The sequence below is a fragment of the Neolamprologus multifasciatus genome, chromosome 23, assembly GCF_963576455.1.
Source record: "Neolamprologus multifasciatus chromosome 23, fNeoMul1.2, whole genome shotgun sequence".
Lineage (NCBI taxonomy): Eukaryota > Metazoa > Chordata > Actinopteri > Cichliformes > Cichlidae > Neolamprologus > Neolamprologus multifasciatus.
This window is the reverse complement of record NC_140460.1, coordinates 37,648,732-37,667,407: the sequence shown is the minus strand read 5'-3', so window position 1 is coordinate 37,667,407 and position 18,676 is coordinate 37,648,732. Positions and strand designations below refer to the sequence as shown.

Sequence of the window (18,676 nt, the reverse complement as noted above, 5' to 3'; positions counted from 1 at the left end):
TCATCTAATTTATAAACAAAAAAAAAAGTCAACATACTGCTTGTGTCACGTGTCTTTGCAACAGAGGACTCAACTCAGCTGGCTGTATTCTGGTATAAGAGCAAGGTTGCAGAGCGCCTGAGTCATTCTATAGTTAAACAACCATTTTGCAGGAACTATGTCACTATTTGTGGAAGAATTTCTGAATTTCTGTAGCCACAGACTTGCAATTTCTGCAAATCAATCATAGTTAATGCCATATTGTCACAGACCCCATTCTATCTGACTCCATCTTATTGCCGTTTTAGCATCGTCTTGATGGAACAAAGTCCCTTTCAACATGGCAGCTGACTGCAAGTAGACATAGACCTTGTTCCCATCTTTGAAGCCCAATTGTTGTCCCAATTTCAAAGACAATAATATAGTTCATTGCACACGGTCACAATAATTTTGTTAGTGCTGCATCAACATTTTCCCTGAGTGTGAAGGATAGTAAATTAGTCCCACATATAGTTTATAGTTTTGCAGACACAGAAAGGTCCAAATATATCTGCAGCGCAAAGCAAAACCCTTAAGGTATTACGCTTCAATGAAATCAAAATTATTTAAACTTTTATTTTTTTATTTTATGAGTTAAAATATTGGTAACTACACAAACAGAAGCAAATAAATTATCAAAAGGTTAAAAGCCTAGGCAGCACGGTGGCACGGTGGTTAGCACTGTTGCCGCACAGCAAGACGGTCCTGAGTTCAATTCCAACATCAGGCTGGGGTCTTTCTGTGTGGAGTTTGCACGTTCTCCCCGTGTTTGCGTGGGTTCCCTCCGGGTACTCTGGCTTCCTCCGGCTGCACGTCCAAAGACATGCAGCTTGTGGGGATAGGTTAATTGGATAATCCAAATTGTCACTAGGTGTGATTGTGCGAATGGTTGTCTGTCCCTGTGTGTTGGCCCTGCGACAGACTGGCGACCTGTCCAGGGTGTACCCCGCCTCTCGCCCTATGACAGCTGGGATAGGCTCCAGTGCCCCCCGCGACCCTGAAAAGGATAAGTGGAAGCGAATGGATGGATGGATGGTTAAAAGCCTTTCACAAAGTGTCGCTTTGGCTGTCATGTAAGCATGAGCGGAACTATTTTTGGAATCTGCTGGACATATCCGCCTTCATGTCCTTCCAGCAAAAATCCTGGAAGTGTTTTTGCTGCCAGAGACATTTATATATTTTTTTAAATTGCACCAACAGTTTTGTTATGTATGTCTTAAAATAATTAACTGCCACTTTGTGCATGTGTATAATATCAAACCAACCTGGCAGGATGGCAAACTGTTTCTGGAGTTCAGAGCCGATTTGTGCTGCATACATAGGAGTATCATTCTTTTGCACGATGTCATCTAAACACAGAAACAGAAAACAGCATGTTAGAAAACAAAGTCTCCAAACCAAAATCCACTGTCAACTCTTTTGCCAATATAACCAACAGCTGAACTTTTTTTTTTAAAAGTGTGTTTATATATAAATATATATATGTGGAAGGTGTAAAAGGGGAGGAGCATGGGAAGTAGGGCGAAATAAAGAGGGCAGGGCACATGAAAAAAGGAGGGAGTAAAATGAGAAAATCCAAAAAGGAGAAAGAGTGAAAAAGGGTAAAAGTAATGTAGATTAAATAGATGAAGATGAAGTAAACACCATTTGGATTCCCTCTGTCCTGTGGTCAGGCTGGATTACAGTAATCTCATTTAGCCCTTTGAGACATGTAGAGACAGAGAGATAGAGAAAAAGCACTCTCCCCCCTCTGATTTGGTTGCCATGTGTGAGCCATGTATGCCAAAAACAGGAATTGGATTGTTAACTGTGTCCGATCATGTGTGCATCTGTGAATGAAAACTGAGAATTTATAATGTCATCTAAGTGTGTATGATGGAGCATCGCTACGTGTGTGTGTGTGTCTCTGAGTGTGTGCAGACAAATGCTGGCACCGCGGCTGGTGTGAGCAAAGTGTGGCAAGGTTTACTAGCAGTATGGTGTGGACTGGCAGTGAGATGCATTAATTACCATCCAAGTGCAACCCAAACAAACTGTTCACATTTTTATAAAGCGACCATCGACCCAAAAATTGCAACACCAGACTGATTATAGGATCTTTAGTAGAGTCGCTGTTTTAATCTCATCTAGGATAAGCTTTGTGGTGAAAGTGTCCTGATGGATTTGGTTTAAAAGCTCCACTTTTCTCTCTGATAACAAACTGCATATAAAAGATGGAAATGGGCCACCGTGAGGTTAACATTTTGGATGTCTCCAACTCACAATGACAAGCTAACCATAGACAACAGCACACTCTGTTTTATTTTCTATTTTACACCAAAGGTGACCATAATTTACCATGACCATGACATAGTGAGCATATTTTTCATTCATAATTCATAGCAAAATCTTTTGACTAAGCAGCCTTTATAGGTTAAAAGTATCGACATCTGTATTGGGAACAGCAATACTAGCACTGCATTTACTTGGTTACACCAAAATTTGCAGTGTAGCAGAGCACTAGTGAGAAGTGAGGTCGTGCTCTCATAGACTTCTATATAGTTGGCTTCAGAAACCCCCGGCTGGGTATTAGAATGAATGGAGCTTTAAGGCACTTTCATATGTGCAATGCCCATTTTTGGAGGTTTTTGACACATGTGACTGCTAAACATGCGGCATTAACATTTTGGACATGTGACAATCATGATGGCAATGTAGGATAATGTGAATAATGCCCGTCACACAAACCTGGAGACCAGTTGGTGACTGCCTAATTGCCATCAGTCAGTAGGGAAAAATGTGCATTTCCAAACCAAATGGCAAAAACCTCCTTGTAATCGCTGTGGTCGCTAGCATGCTGCTGCGGTCATAGTTGGAAGTGACGGGTGTCTACAAACACTGGCCTGCTGCCCTCCCTGATGGTAAAAGCTGCCCTTTCGAAACACTGGAAGCACAACTTCAACTTCTACTACTACTTATCTAGTAGTTAGCGAGTTGTTTGCAGCATGAAACATGAAAAAAAAAAAAACCTGACAAACTACAAGCCACCGTAACAATGTGCTAGCTATCAAAGCAATTACTAGAAGGTTTTTGGTTAAGCACCTTCTCTGCAACTGATTTCACCCAGCAAGAGCCGGCAAACTGGAGGAACCACTCGCCAGCCTCCCAAGGCAACCAGTGGTTCTATCACATCCAATATGGCACACAACTCTTAAGCAATGTGCGTCTGATGTCACATTAGAAATGTCAATAGACAGTCCAAAAAGCTATTAAGGGCTAGCTAATCCAACTGTAACACTGTCAGCCAATCAGACATGTGTCAGACATGTGAACTGGACGCAGACTTATACAAACTAACACTCTCTCTTCTTAGACTTTATTTCTCTGAGATGTGCCTTACTTGCTCCCTCTTTAAATCTAATCCTGTAGTTATTAAAGATGTTAACGCACAACGATATGTTCAGCGAGTCTATTGTTAACTACCATAGTGTGAATGTGTCATTTTACGGTAAACACAAAGTGCAGCTGAGGCCATCGGCGATGTTATCAGGCGGTCATAAACCAGGACTTGTGAGTCACTTGAGCCAAACAACTAAAAACAGTCTGTAACAGCGTGAAACCTTTAGTCTGTGGGAAAATAAGACAGAATGACCACACCGGAGAACAAAGCAATCCACTCATACCAGACTAAAGCACTGCAGGTGATCACATAATTGGCATTCTTCGTCACAAATATCCTCAGACTACCTGTAAAAACTGTGCGCATGCTGATGTTTGTTGGTCATTTCCTTCTTTAATCTGTGGCACCGTCAGTCTATGCAGCAGCTCCATATGATGCAGCAACCCCCTGGGATTAAGAGCTTAAAGCTTCAGTAATGCTACATACATTGTGTCAGCATACGATTGGCTAGACAGTGACTCATGCTACAGACTGTACGTCTCTTTGTTACATGCTGTATGTTAAAGTATGAGCAGCTGTTCACAGGATGTTTGAGATGCTCTTGGAACTTGCTTTAAAAATTATTAAAGAAGTAAAACACTAAGTATACTGTAAGTAGCTCTGGTCAGGAAGGAACATGGTGTCCTAGGGGTGTACAGCAATAACTCCCACACACTTTGGTAAAGTCAGAGGTAAAGCTTTACAGATTTTAGGAGATTATCCAAAAAAAAAAGCAGTGATTATTGCAGAAAAAACAAAAGAAGAGGAGAATCGGAGCAGAGACTGGGTCAAGACAGAAGAAGAAACGGCTTAAAAAAAGGACAGAGGAAGATAAAAGTAAACGGTCTAAGAGTGGAAAAAGAGAGATGGTTGACTTGGCACTAATCCAGGTCCACTTATTAGACTCAAACAGACCACAGAGCTTCCAGCAAAAATCAACCACTCTGTAATTTAACACAAAAAAACCCAGCAACTGTATATAATTAGCTTCTACTACAGCAGAGACAAAGAGGAAGGGGGCATGCTTTAAAATCTGAGTTCATGGTGCCTTTGAGCAAAGCAATGAGTGCTGAATGAAGAACAATTTGTTTTCTGGAAGGACAAAGGAGATAATGAGGTGGGGATCCAAAAGGAAAGGTTTTATTTGTATATGATATACAGTATAGGAGGCAGACTGTGTGTGAGCAAGTGTGTTGTCATATGTCAGAGTGTGTGTTTGAGTGTTGTGGGATCACTGGGCCAGCTGTCAGTTCAATGTGTCAGGCAGTAAGCTCTGGCTAAGGCCCAAGCTCTGACTAACAGCAAGACATGTGCAGCGCTCTCTGACTCTGAATATACTTTAAGCGTGCAAGTGTCCGCATCTTTGACCTTACAGCAAGAGAGTTGGTTTTATTTCAAAATAAAACCAACTCTCAGACTAAATCTCAAGCGATGCGATCATGCGATTTGCAATACTTCATGTCACAGTTCATGGATGGATTTTCCATTTCAACCAGATGGAGTTAAAGCTCCTTTAGTCGGTCATTTCCTACATTAGCCATGCCTTAGGATGAGTACTTGCAGCTGTTAGTGTTAAATACAAGTCAGTAAAGTAGCTGTGAAAGCATCAGTAAGCGATCGTCCAACTAAGAAGATGCCTTTTTAAATGCTTGAAACCGTTTCCTGCTGCATGCAAAAATCTACTTTGTAAGACATTTTTTTTCTCCCCCAATTGAACCTCATATTTTTATAAAAATGTAAGAAAATTTGTAGAGAACAATTTCATTTAGCTGAAATAACCTGCACAGTGCTCATGGTTTGTGAACTATATGGGTGAATGGTGCAGATATATCAGACATTCAGGCGTCGGGCAGCTTTTCACTGCTGCTGAAACTCTCAAACGGCTCGCTTTGTCCTCAGAGGAATGAATGAAATTAAACTATAGTGGCGAGGCTGCGAGCGAAACCCTTTTACCCACCAAACAACACACACACACTGGAAGTGGGACAAGGCAGCCAAACACAAATAGTGATTATGGGGGGCCTCGAAAGAATGCCCCCCTCCCTCCTTGTACCCTTCCCCCCTGGCCTCTGACACCCCTTCCCAAATTCATTCATCCTTTTCTCAGGGGCTTATCTGAAGCACAAATAATATGTATCCCAGCAATCTTATGCATTAGGAAAATATTACACCATTATTAACTTTTATCAAGTGTATTGTATTTCTAAAGGGCTCTGTTCAGCAGTTAAAATAACTTTTAAGTTAATGTTAAGTACAACTCGGATGAAGACATATGTGCTGCATGAACGCATCATTTCAGGATTAATATGCAGCTGCACTAAATCGGATCATTTCACACTCCTAAATGTCTCCAGCTGTATTCTTGGTTGTACAGTGGGGCAAAAAAGTATTTAGTCAGCCACCGATTGTGCAAGTTCCCCCACTTAAAATGATGACAGAGGTCAGTAATTTGCACCAGAGGTACACTTCAACTGTGAGAGACAGAATGTGAAAAAAAAATCCATGAATTCACATGGTAGGATTTGTAAAGAATTTATTCGTAAATCAGGGTGGAAAATAAGTATTTGGTCACCTCAAACAAGGAAAATCCCTGGCTCTCACAGACCTGTAACGTCTTCTGTAAGAAGCTTTTCTGTCCCCCACTCGTTACCTGTATGAATGGCACCTGTTTGACCTCATCATCTGTATAAAAGACACCTGTCCACAGCCTCAACCAGTCAGACTCCAAACTCCGCCATGGCCAAGACCAAAGAGCTTTCGAAGGACACCAGGAAAAGAATTGTAGACCTGCACCAGACTGGGAAGAGTGAATCTACAATAGGCAAGCAGCTTGGTGTGAAAAAATCAACTGTGGGAGCAATCATCAGAAAATGGAAGACATACAAGACCACTGATAATCTCCCTCGATCTGGGGCTCCACGCAAGATCTCATCCCGTGGGGTCAAAATGATCATGAGAACAGTGAGCAAAGATCCCAGAACCACACGGGGGGACCTGGTGAATGACCTGCAGAGAGCTGGGACCAAAGTAACAAAGGTCACCATCAGTAACACACTACAACGGCAGGGAATCAAATCCCGCAGTGCCAGACGTGTTCCGCTGCTGAAGCCAGTGCATGTCCAGGCCCGTCTGAAGTTTGCCAGAGAGCACATGGATGATACAGCAGAGGATTGGGAGAATGTCATGTGGTCAGATGAAACCAAAGTAGAACTTTTTGGTATAAACTCAACTCGTCGTGTTTGGAGGAAGAAGAATACTGAGTTGCATCCCAAGAACACCATACCTACTGTGAAGCATGGGGGTGGAAACATCATGCTATGGGGCTGTTTTTCTGCCAAGGGGACAGGACGACTGATCCGTGTTAAGGACAGAATGAATGGGGCCAAGTATCGTGAGATTTTGAGCCAAAACCTCCTTCCATCAGTGAGAACTTTGAAGATGAAACGAGGCTGGGTCTTCCAACATGACAATGATCCAAAACACACCGCCCGGGCAACAAAGGAGTGGCTCCGTAAGAAGCATTTGAAAGTCCTGGAGTGGCCTAGCCAGTCTCCAGACCTCAACCCCATAGAAAATCTGTGGCGGGAGTTGAAAGTCCGTGTTGCTCGGCGACAGCCCCAAAACATCACTGCTCTTGAGAAGATCTGCATGGAGGAACGGGCCAAAATACCAGCTACTGTGTGTGCAAACCTGGTAAAGACCTATAGTAAACGTTTGACCTCTGTTATTGCCAACAAAGGTTATGTTACAAAGTATTGAGTTGTATTTTTGTTATTGACCAAATACTTATTTTCCACCCTGATTTACGAATAAATTCTTTACAAATCCTACCATGTGAATTCATGGATTTTTTTTTTCACATTCTGTCTCTCACAGTTGAAGTGTACCTCTGGTGCAAATTACTGACCTCTGTCATCATTTTAAGTGGGGGAACTTGCACAATCGGTGGCTGACTAAATACTTTTTTGCCCCACTGTATATATGAGGGAGGAAAAGACCTGGATTTAAAAGGTGAAAAGAGGGAAAAGGAAGCAGTTGGGAAAAAACAACTGTATAGGTGCTCTCGTCTAAATAAGATGAAATGGAGGACAGGGTTTCTTTACACATGCCTACATATTTAATGTGTTGGCCTGACGCTAGCCGATACCGTGGATGTGATCTCCCTGTGGCAGAGGGTCAGGAGGAGCGCCACAGTTTAAAACCATAAAACGCACAGCATCCAACATTATGCGATGTTGAGCATGTTCTCTCAGCATCACCGTCACACTACAGATGATGTGGAGTCTCGTGATCTGAAAGGTTGTAAACAGTCCAATGTTGGCAGGAGAACACTGACGTGAATATTATTCAAACGTCAAACATTCTGCAAAGTTGCGGCTTCAGCACTGACCTGCTGCACATGCCGCAGCTTGTGTTTTCAAATCACAGCTATTAACTTTCTTTTACATTTGTTCATGTAGTTTTGTTCTCCTTCATGGCAGCTCTGCCGGTTCCACAGGTTTCTGTCCTGGGACCAGTTCTATCTACATTATACATGCTTCGCTTAGGCAATATTATTACAAGGCATCATGCATTTTCAATGCTATGCAGATGACACCCAATTTTATCTTTCAACGAAGCCAGATGACACGCAACGATTAATCAAACTGCAAGACTGCCTTAAAGACATAAAGACCTACATGACCCCTGAACTCCTGCTCCTAAATTCAGATAAAACTGAGGTTATTGAGCCCCAACCAAAAGGGGTTTTGGTTTCTTCGCCCAGTCACTAGATGCATGCCCGTAGGTGATGATTGTTGGAGTTCTCTGTATTATTGTAGAGCATTTACCTCAATATGAAAACCGTAAAACTGTTTTTGTTATAAGAATTAATGTTGCTGTTGCTACAGAGTTATTGCGGTTATTGCAGATGTGCAAATCAAAAGCAAAAAAAGCAGACACAGTTGGCAGCAAAGTCTAAATATATTGGAGTATATTTGAAAAAAGGAAGAGAGTACATGCGAGTAAGAAGACTGTCACATGAGCTTCCTTTTATGCTTACTGTATTTACTGTGTGGGGAAGTTCAATGTCATATTAAGATAAATGTTTATTTGTCTGTCATATGAGAAATGATTCTCAGGATTAATAACGTGTCACCCCAACTCTGAGGAGAATGAAAGGCAGCAGCTCAATTAAGTCCTATAAAAGCCAGACTGTTGTCGCCAATACATTGTATTACCATCACCCAGATGGACACACACATCCTGTTCCTTTATTCTGCAGTCATGCTCCTACAGGTTTTCATCACTAAACACACATTGTCGGTTCAAAGACGGCAGCCAGCTGTTCTCTGCTTGTTGACGGCTGCCAGCATCGATGGCTGGTCAAAGCTCAAAGCCGCAGGAAGCCAGATAGCTGACTGGAGTGCAGTCAAACACACGTGACTATACACACGAGTGCATAGACATGACCCTCACTGAGGACCGCGCAAACAAAAACAGCCAGGATGTGGTTGGACACAGAGGTGCACAACATACAGAGAGAACCTTAGATAGACACAACAAGACATAAGCAAATGGAGAAGTGTTATTACGGTCCACTGATGGCCATAGGGCCCGCTTAAAATGCAACATTTAAACCTTTTGTTCCCCCTAATGTTGTGCCTGTGTTTTGTTAGGGCTCAAATCTCAGCCTGCGCCAATTCTGTGCTGCCCTTATCATTACTAGGGATGGGTACCGGTATCCGGTGCCGGTTAAATTCTAGCCAATCATTTTACGTTTCCGAGGATAGTAGGCGGGTCCAGGTACGTACGTTCTTTTAGAGCAGAGCTACAGATTAAAAATGCCCAAGGCGAAGCGGTCAAAAGTCTGGCTGTACTTCACAGCAAAATATGTAAACTCAGCAGCCTGCAACAAGTGCTTTAAGGTGATACTGTCAAAGGAGGTAACACCTCAAATCCGATGAAACACCTGGCGACGCATAGCGGGTTTTTTTTAAAGCCGAAAAATGCGCCGTATTTGATAGCTTGCTGCGAGACCTCACACCGTGCACATCTACTGCGGGTGTGGTGCCTGTTATCGGACCTGGAGTTAGCAACATGCCCCAAAAACCCGAAGAGGAGAGTCCTGGCCCCTAGCCCTGCCAGTATAGCAGAAATGATGAAGATGATGATGCAGCAGCAGCCGTTCTTCTCTGCGTGAGTAGCTTAATGTTGTTTGTGTGTAATTTACGTTGAGTAGGCTAACCACGTTATTACATTAATGCATATAAGGTGAACTAGCAAACATTGTCATAGTTACATGCGGCTGTCTTCTTGTTTGGTGGCAGATACTCCCTTCACCCTGGCCAAAAAGGCTAAAATGACCAAAGAAAAAGTGGAAAACATGAGAGGTTTTTGGACAAACTTTGTGTTTTTTCCATTGTTTAAGCACTGCTTCCAGCCAAGAGTGATACCATATATACCCCATAGCTGCAGAAAAGGCTAACATTGTTATCTTTTTACAAAAAAAAAAAACAGCTGAACACGAGAGGTTTTTGGACCAATTTTGTGTTCTCCATTCTTTAAGCACCGGTTTGAGCACAGTTTAAGCACCGGCACCGTTTCAAAAGTACCGGTTTGGCACCGGTATCGGATAAAACCTAAACGATACCCATCCCTAATCATTACAGATAAACTGGTAAATGATTGGTTGTTGATGCTGCAATCTATAGATGTTGTTAACCCCATTTTAACCCTCTTCTAGTATGTAGTTTATAATGTTTAGTACATTTTAGATTACGTGTTTATGGTTGCAACAAGAGAAAGAAGTCAACCATGGACCAGTGATACTTGATTTAGATTCTTAACACAAAATTAATCATTTAGATTGTAAAAGGATCAAACTGATGGAAAACCTGAAGCAGACAGGATGAATTTCACTGAGACACATGTCCACCAGCACTCAGGCGCGTCACTGAGACCTTAAGCTCTGCATCTGCTGCTATGGTATGCACCAAATGGAAAAGGACCGACTTGGAATGTAGACTCGAAGGCACTAGGTAGGGGAATCTGGTGAGGGCGTGGCATGCAGGGCTAAAAGTTGTTGCATTGGCGTTAAATACCAGCTCAGAGAGATGGCCAGTTGTGTGCACATTTGTGTGAGTTACATGCTGAGAAGCAACACAACCATTCTGCAGCTGTGTATGTGTGTGTGTGTGTGTACATGTGAGGGAATCCAAGCTTTATTATCTGGCATTATAGTCCGGGTTTACCAACGCTCCATCTGTCACTGCTGTGGTGCTTCTACCACACACACACACACCAACACAGGATAAGGGCTGGCATGCACACACACCGTGCCAAACAACTGGGTCACAGGGCCAACAGTGATCTGGAATGCATGTGAATTTGGTGCCCATCCCCACACCCAAAGCTTCAACTACCAGGGCTCAAGAAAGATTAGCAGGTCAAAAAACATGTTTTTATTTGATGTCTGAAGCTACAGCAGTAAGTGTTCAGTCAGCTGGAGCACATAGGTTTCACTGAATAGACTCCAGGTGAATTATTACTTATTATTTACATTTGCCAAAGCTGAACAACATGCCTATCCAAGTGTGTTTTCCAGGACCTCCACGCCCTGCCAAGGAGACCCCACAGACACAGGTGGTCCGATATATCATGTTTCAGGTTTGCAACTGTTTCATTTGGCTGTAAAGGGTTATCACGACTGGATTTGTGTACAAGTTATTTATATTTAGAAGTGTAAAGAAAAAATAGTTTCACTGGTGGTGAAAAAAATAATATGTCAATTTCTGGATTTATTTTTTACCTACTCTCCAAACCAATCGCTTGCAGCCACCTTAAATCACCAAATGTACAGTTTACAAGCTTTTTCTTGGCAAAAGATTAAGATTAAATCTTCAACTTAAAAAGGCCAAGAAGATGAAAGCGATGTCCTCTGAGTCCAGTCCACTGCAGTTAGAAATCCAGAACAATAGCTTTAGGCTTTACTCGGTCACTGGCAGCAAGCCCCAATCTACTGAATAGATGGTGGCATCATCATCTCAGCAAAACAACACACTACTGTCCCTCTGTCTACAGTCTGCGCTGCCATCACAACACACACACGGACACACAATCCCTCTCAGGCATGGTTCCCACTCTGCACCGAAGCAAAGTGCGTTCAAGCCACTCGCAAAAATCTGCAAATGAATACACACACGTACCCTTTCAGGCAGCATTAAGCTTTTTAAAGAAACAATAATAATATTGGTTTGTGTTACACAAGTGAATGCAGCCCTTTATTGCCTGCTGACGTCAAGACAAGTTTGTGCAGAATCGTTCTTTATTCAGAAAATGTGCTTCTGCAGTTCAGAGCAAGCGCCCAAAATAGGAAGCAAAGCGTCAACTTTTGCACGGTGCATCGAGGACATGTACATCAGCTTTAACAAGTGAAACTTATTTTTTATCAGTCTGTTAACTTAGCACTAATTAGCAAGTGTGTGACTGAACTGCACCCATGTGGCCCACTGATGCTCCTTTCCAATCAAGCATGGAAGTATTCTAGTTCCAGCTGCTAACATTAGCACGCCACCTTCTCATCCACATATGGTCACGTCTGGCTCCAAAAAATACAAAATAAAAAAATGCTGAGGCTTCAAATGGGTTCATGCACCACCTTCAAGTACAAGAAAAGGAATTCACCTATTAGTTAAAGGTAATTTCAGTCTATTTACGCTCACACGCTGTTAAAACAACCAGACCATGTCTTTCCTTTATTTTTGCAGCAAGTGCAACAGTGTGAAATGACTCGAGTGTCTGAGTGCGTCAGCATGAACCAGACCCGCCATTCCATAAGGTAATTTGTAAATAATTGAGCCATCTAGGTGGCTCAGTAATTGATGTGACCCTCCTGAACCCCACCAGGTGACAAACATTACCTGATCTTGGCTACAGACTTGAGCTCCGTCGTGGGAATTTCAGAATCTAGAAACTCCCAAATGGGCTGGGAGCCGTCGGTAAATCTGTGGTGCACCTCACTAAACTACAAAGCATGTACTCGCAATTTTGTGGGTTTAAAATCCAGGTCCTCCTCCCTTCCTCTCCCCCTCTCCCCACCACTAGAGAGGAAAAAAGAAAACATACAGTAATAGCACGAGCTGAGCGCAAAACCAGCAGATATAACAGCAGCCCTTTTTTAGTTGCCTCTGGCCATAGCTGCCAGTCATTACACGGAACAAAGAACATGAGAAGTGAAAGACAGTGGGGAGGAAGAAAAAAAAGGGGGGGAAATTACATACTAGGAGAGAAAAAGAAGGAGGCAGCCAGTAAGGAAGGAATCCAATAGCCCTGTGTTTTGACTTGCCTGAAAAGGACCCTCCAGTTGCAGAGAAAAGCTAACACCACCACTTTTTTTTTTTAAATATATTGACATCATGTCCTGGAAGTAAGACTTATTTCTTAGAATAGTCTTAAAAGTCACTAACGCTGAGCCAGATTCACTTCAAGATGGATTTAGCATCATTAAGTCATCACAGATTCCAGATATTTTCCCTCTCTGGTGTAGTTTCTCCATGTAGTCAAGGTTGTATGACCTGCAGAATGCTTTAGTATAATTTACATGTGATTATAGGCGTCTAATGCTCCACCTTTGACGAAAGCCCTTCAACTCTGATATTTGCAGAGGAAAGTCAACTTTGAAGAGTAATCCAGTGCCGTGATACTGGCTAGCAAAGAAATCTGATCTGAAGCCGAGTGGGTCATGGTTAAAAGGTCAGCGATACTTCAGAGGAAGTTAGAATGCTTTTTAAAGCTTAGTAGAGCCTGCTGAAGAGGCAGAAATTTAGTTCTGCTTCTTCCTGACCCAGGACAGTGAGTTTGCACTACATGTATGACAGAATGTATTTTTCAGCAGTGTCAGAAGAGGCTACAAGCTCTGCAGTGTAGTATGTAAAAGAGTTGGCCAGTAATGGCTCTACCAAAACAGCACGGGAAGTCCAGGATCCAGACTGAGCCTTTGTGTCAGTGTCCTTTTTTTTGTTATCGCATTAAAATGCACTATCTACCTGTACCTTCTAGCACTTGTAACATAACTATAACAAATGCAAAGTTGCAGGGTTTTTTTTTACATGAATGGGAAATGTTTACCAAAAAGTCATAGACTGTATAAAACAGATGGTCATAGCCACAAGAACATCAACAGTTTGTTAATGGACTTCCATTTTACGGTTGAAGGCTGAAGTCTGGCATTCGGGCCATCAGCATGGCGTTTTATTGGAGTCAGAAGCGATCATATTTGAATGATATGGAAATGAGTGCTAAGTTATGAGCTAATGCTTGCAAGCTTAGATATAAAGCTGCATTCAAAGACACACAGAAGCCTGTCAATTCACCAAAAAGTCACATTAAAATGACACACACACTTTTTGGGATTTCGGGGTGCATCTTCTAAGCAATATTAAACAGCAAGAGGTCCCTAAGGTTGACTGAAACTGTATTAGCCTGACAAATGTGTCACTTGTATTCAATACACTTAATTTGTTGCATTTTATTATTAACCCAAACTCCTGCTCACTGAGATCATGAGAGATTAATTTAGCTTTTTGACTGTATTAAATATGTTTTGCTTAGTGTGTGCGTGTCTGTGTGTGTGTGTGTGTGTGTGTGTGCGCCACTCTAGGATCAAACAAATCAACTTTATAGAAAAGCAGCTACTGCTGCTAAATCCAGCGCAAACATTGGATTTTAACTCGATGTTAATGCTTCCTGTTTCTGAGATCATAAGGCACTGACATACACACGTATATCAGTGGCCTTATCGGGACACAGTCACGACTTGCCGATTTCTAATCTCGACTTGGCAAAAGTAAGAAAGGAAAGGTTGATACCTCTGCGGTGTGTTTGCCCGTGCATGAACGGGCTAAGCTCGTGAGATAACTTCAGCCCATCTGCCAGCAGATCAAACACGCTCTCTCTCTGCACAGCAACACCAAACAGGCTCACAAAACAAACACTACTTTGCACACACACCTGAGGGGCCATGAAAGGCTCGACCAAAATCTCTATGGATTCATATAAACTCTGCGGCTTTTTTTAGCTTTCCATTATTCCACAACAGAGCAAACTAAAAAAAAAGGCCAAATAGATGAGATGGAGTCAAATGACGTGCGCGCAATCACGCACAGAGGGTGGAAATAAGGGGGAGGAGATGTTGACATTCAAAGTCTCAAAAGCGTTTTGTCCCAACGCTGCTTCCAACTGACAAGAGGAAACGCACTGTGTTAGTTAATGGGACGAAAGTGATTAACATGCTGTCAGCGTGCCCCACTGAGTACTGTAACTGTGGGTAAACAGACCTTGTATAAACACACACACACACACCTCGCTTCAACGCACAAACAGGACCTCGGGACAAAATGCACTGTCCACTTCAGATTTGATTATGTAACCGTCTGATGGACCATACTGCCTTTAGCAGGAAGAGCATCTTTGTGCAGTGAGACAAAAATCAATGTCAGACCATGCTCACTCATCTCCTTCCTTCATTCATAAATTGGGTTACCCTCACCAGCTCCTCATGACATGAGTGATCTCTCACACAGCCTCAACTTTGATGGGTTTATGTGTCAAAAAGGTTTCTATTCTACCACAACAACAGCCTTCACTACAATAGTCTTTATTTTCTGAAAGTTCACTTCCCTGCTGATCTCTGCATTAGTTTTATCAATATGACCTTTTCAGGAAAAAAAGCAACATTTTTTAAGACAATGCATTGCCATTTACCATAGCAGCAACATGTTGAAAGGATCTACTACACTTTAGGTCTACACCAGGTTACTCTAGACATATTTTCAGCAATCTTGCACGTGCTTCGGCTCAGTTTCAGTGCTGCTACAGTCTTCACTAGATGATGATCAAGTCTGATTGGCTAACTCAGTCAGTCATTACCCTCATTAGTCTGTTTTTTGTTATCTAAGATCTTAAGTGGACAGATGGCTCTCCTTTCTCACCAGGTTTACCTCTGACACCAGAGTGCACAGGTAACAACTGCACTGAGTCAACAGAGCAAGAACTAAATGCATACAAAGAGAAACACACCTGCAGAATTCCCACAATCTTATCTTTGCCCAAAAGCAGACAACCACACACATTTATACAGACACACTCTACCTGTCATCATCTTCAGCTGCAGCCATAGCCTGGTGATTTCGTGGCAGAGTTGAGACACTCTGTTCAATGCCATTGTTTGTTTAGGCAGTGCATGTGTGTGTGTCCACCTCCCCGCCTCTAACACACACACACAGAGTTAAAACACGCTCACGCACGGCCGCATATTCTGTCAGAGAACATCTCGGTGGAAGTTACGGGAGTCCATTCTGCTCCAGCCGCTGACTGAGCTGTCACTGCTCAGCACAGCCCCCACACACACACACACTCACACACACCCTCTGTCTGTGCCAGCCGGGGGCGGAGCTTCTGGAAGATCCAGCCCGCCCCCTGGCTGAGAACATGGAAGAGAACATGGAAGTCTATTATTATTATTATTATTATTATTATTATTATTATTATTATTATTATTATTATTATTAATAATAATAATAATAATAATAATAATAATAATAATAAATTACTTTCACTTTTTAATTGTACTAAATGTACAATTTGCCTTCAGTAATATTTGTCTTGAATATCAGGCAGCATGTAATATGATCTAAATTCACTGTAAACAAAGGATCTCTTGGCCAATGCTAATCAGCTTTTAGGAGTCTGTCTGTCTTCCTGATTCAGCCTCTTCGTGTAACCAAACAGACGTAAATTAGCTTAAATGTAATTTGAGATTTTGGCACGCGGTTCCTTTAAAACAAGAGCAGAGTATGTACACAAATGTAAGCAAATAAAACAAACACGCGTTGAAATGGAAGCCTCTGTTTTCTTGCGCTTCTCTCGCACCATCGTACAGGCACAAAAGACACACATAATGCCACTGGGGTCAGCAGGGGGACCCCCTGCTTCACTCTCACACACAAACTGAAAATTTCGACAGCCTTGCTGAGGCAAACACAACAGCACAACCAGACGACGGCAAGCATGTACAGTTTTCAGAAAGGTCGTCCGCTGAACACTCTCAGATTTAGTGGGTTTCAACATGCTTTATTTTACTACTACTGCTACGTTACTCTTCATTTCTATATACAAAAAAATCTGAGAAAAAAATGTAATCAATTCAAATTTGTGATAAAAACACTCATTAACTCCTAAGTCGCCTTAAAACAGTATCTTCTTTCAAAGTGAAATATGTGCTGCTCTGCCAGAAAGTGACTGTACATTTATCTCATTTCCTTTAGAGCACGGCTGTCAAACATAAGGCTCGGGGTCCAGAATTGACCTGGCAAAGACTCCAGTCTGACCCTGGTTAGCTCTGGAAAATGTGAAGGAGGGCATAGATTTTGCATTTTTTAGAGCTTTTCTGGTAAAGACCTCCACAATAGTCATTCATACCACACTAAAGTAATTAAGTAATAGATTAAATTAAAGTTGTTCTTTTTGTAATTGGCCTGAAATTAAAATATACAGAAGGACAACTTTTGTGTATTAAGAGTACAGTTTTCTAATGACAGCAGAAAGTTTTCTTTCATTTTACTAACTTATGTGTTCATGCTGTTGCCATCACATAGAAAGACTGAGACCTTCTGCTGAAACTGTAATTATATTTCTCACATTAGGGTATGTCAGGTATTTTAAATATGTAGTTAAACTTCTGAATGAGTTCAACATTCCTGCTTTAGACTATTATAAAGTCTTCTGTGTATGTAGGTGGCAAAGTTACAAAGGCTAAAGTCCACACTAGGGCTGTGCCACATCAGATTGTTGGTGATTATACCAGTAAAAACTTTTCATGTTACATAAAAAGCGTCATAATGTCGTATGCATGGATTGGGGACGCCATGCGTTCACTTTCCTAGCGCACGCAACCACTACACCAGGTCAGACATATAATTATACAAGTTTTTTAGGCCAAATATTAAAATATTTCAGCAGGTAGAAATCATAGAGAGAGTGGTGAAAGTTCCAAAAAATAGACATAAATGATGGTTGTGTAAGGTTGACAATGATATTAAATTAAACATGAATCTCAGTCTTGTCTGAGATGAGATTATCAATAAATGAAAGGCTGGAGCCTTTTTTAAAACATGTTCGTGTAATAATGGCCGAAGGTCCTTTAAGAGCTGGCATACATGAAGGAAGCTGTGTCAGGATGGAGGCCTGTGGGCGTACGTGTACATTTACATCATGTCAGATTTAGAAGATAGAGCACGTTGGCTGTTGCACAGGAAAAGGCAGAGGATTTTTAATAGCTCACTTCCTGTCTCTACCACTTTATCATGCATGCAGTTTCACCCACTCATCATCAGTTTACACCTCCACCCCTTAACATTTACAATTTACATGAAGTCCGCAGCAAAGTTATCACCATCATTGTGAGCTGCCTTCAGATTTCCTAAATGTATAGTGATTACTTTTCATTTCAGTTTTTTTCACTGATATGTGAATGGTGGCTCCTGTAACAGCGGTTACTGTGGGGATACATCTTCCAGCATGACAGTGATGCAGTAAAAGCAAACTTAGATAGAAAAACACACAGTGAAACACTATCAGTCATGGATTGGCCTCCCCAGAGTCCAGACCTCAACATTATTGAAGCCGTGTGAGATCATATTGACAGAGAACAGAACAAAAGGCAGAAACATCCACAGAAGAGCTTTGAATGTCCTTCAAGAAGCCTGCAGAACTATTTCTTAAGAGTACTTAGAGAAATTACAGGAAAGCTGTGAGTACTGCATATATGTATCCCATCTGTTCTGTGCTAGAATGTGTGTTTCTATGCATAGCTCTATCAATCTATTAATCAATATCGATATAAATATTATTATATTAGACGTCTAATAAGGTCATTTTATTTAAAATGCTGGTCTTTGTGTATTTAATCCTGGTAATGTAATTTGTTAACTTGCCAAAACCGCTGATAACCTCAATCTCCCGACTAAACACTCCCAACTTCTGAAATCAGCACATGATGAACTTCATCACATGCTTCTCTTTTTGAAAATGTCATATCATCAAAAACAAGCAGCAGCCAAATCAAATTTAAATCAGGTTATTTCCAGGACTTCCTCTTTGAAATTACGGCTTAGAAAGAAAAACAGCCTGCAAAATATGGCGACCATAAAGCAGAAAATGGGTCGATTTGGAATTGTGGAAATGTGCATCTGTGCACATGGG

At 41.7% G+C, this 18,676-nt stretch overlaps 1 protein-coding gene across 12 annotated transcripts in view; it reads right to left on the bottom strand.

Moving 5' to 3' along the window:
- The window catches only part of mcf2la (mcf.2 cell line derived transforming sequence-like a), a 58,323-nt gene that overhangs the window by 25,745 nt on the left and 13,902 nt on the right, over positions 1–18,676 (bottom strand). For 8 of the 12 annotated variants that reach the window (XM_085151866.1, XM_085151864.1, XM_085151865.1 and 5 more), the window contains one exon: positions 1,284–1,367. In XM_085151866.1, the coding sequence (XP_085007992.1) occupies positions 1,284–1,367 (84 nt within the window). Of the gene's footprint in view, positions 1–1,283; positions 1,368–3,680; positions 3,700–3,744; positions 5,264–15,565; positions 15,864–18,676 lie in introns of those variants that run through there. The other 4 variants (XM_085151873.1, XM_085151863.1, XM_085151868.1 and 1 more) reach the window with 4 other exon arrangements.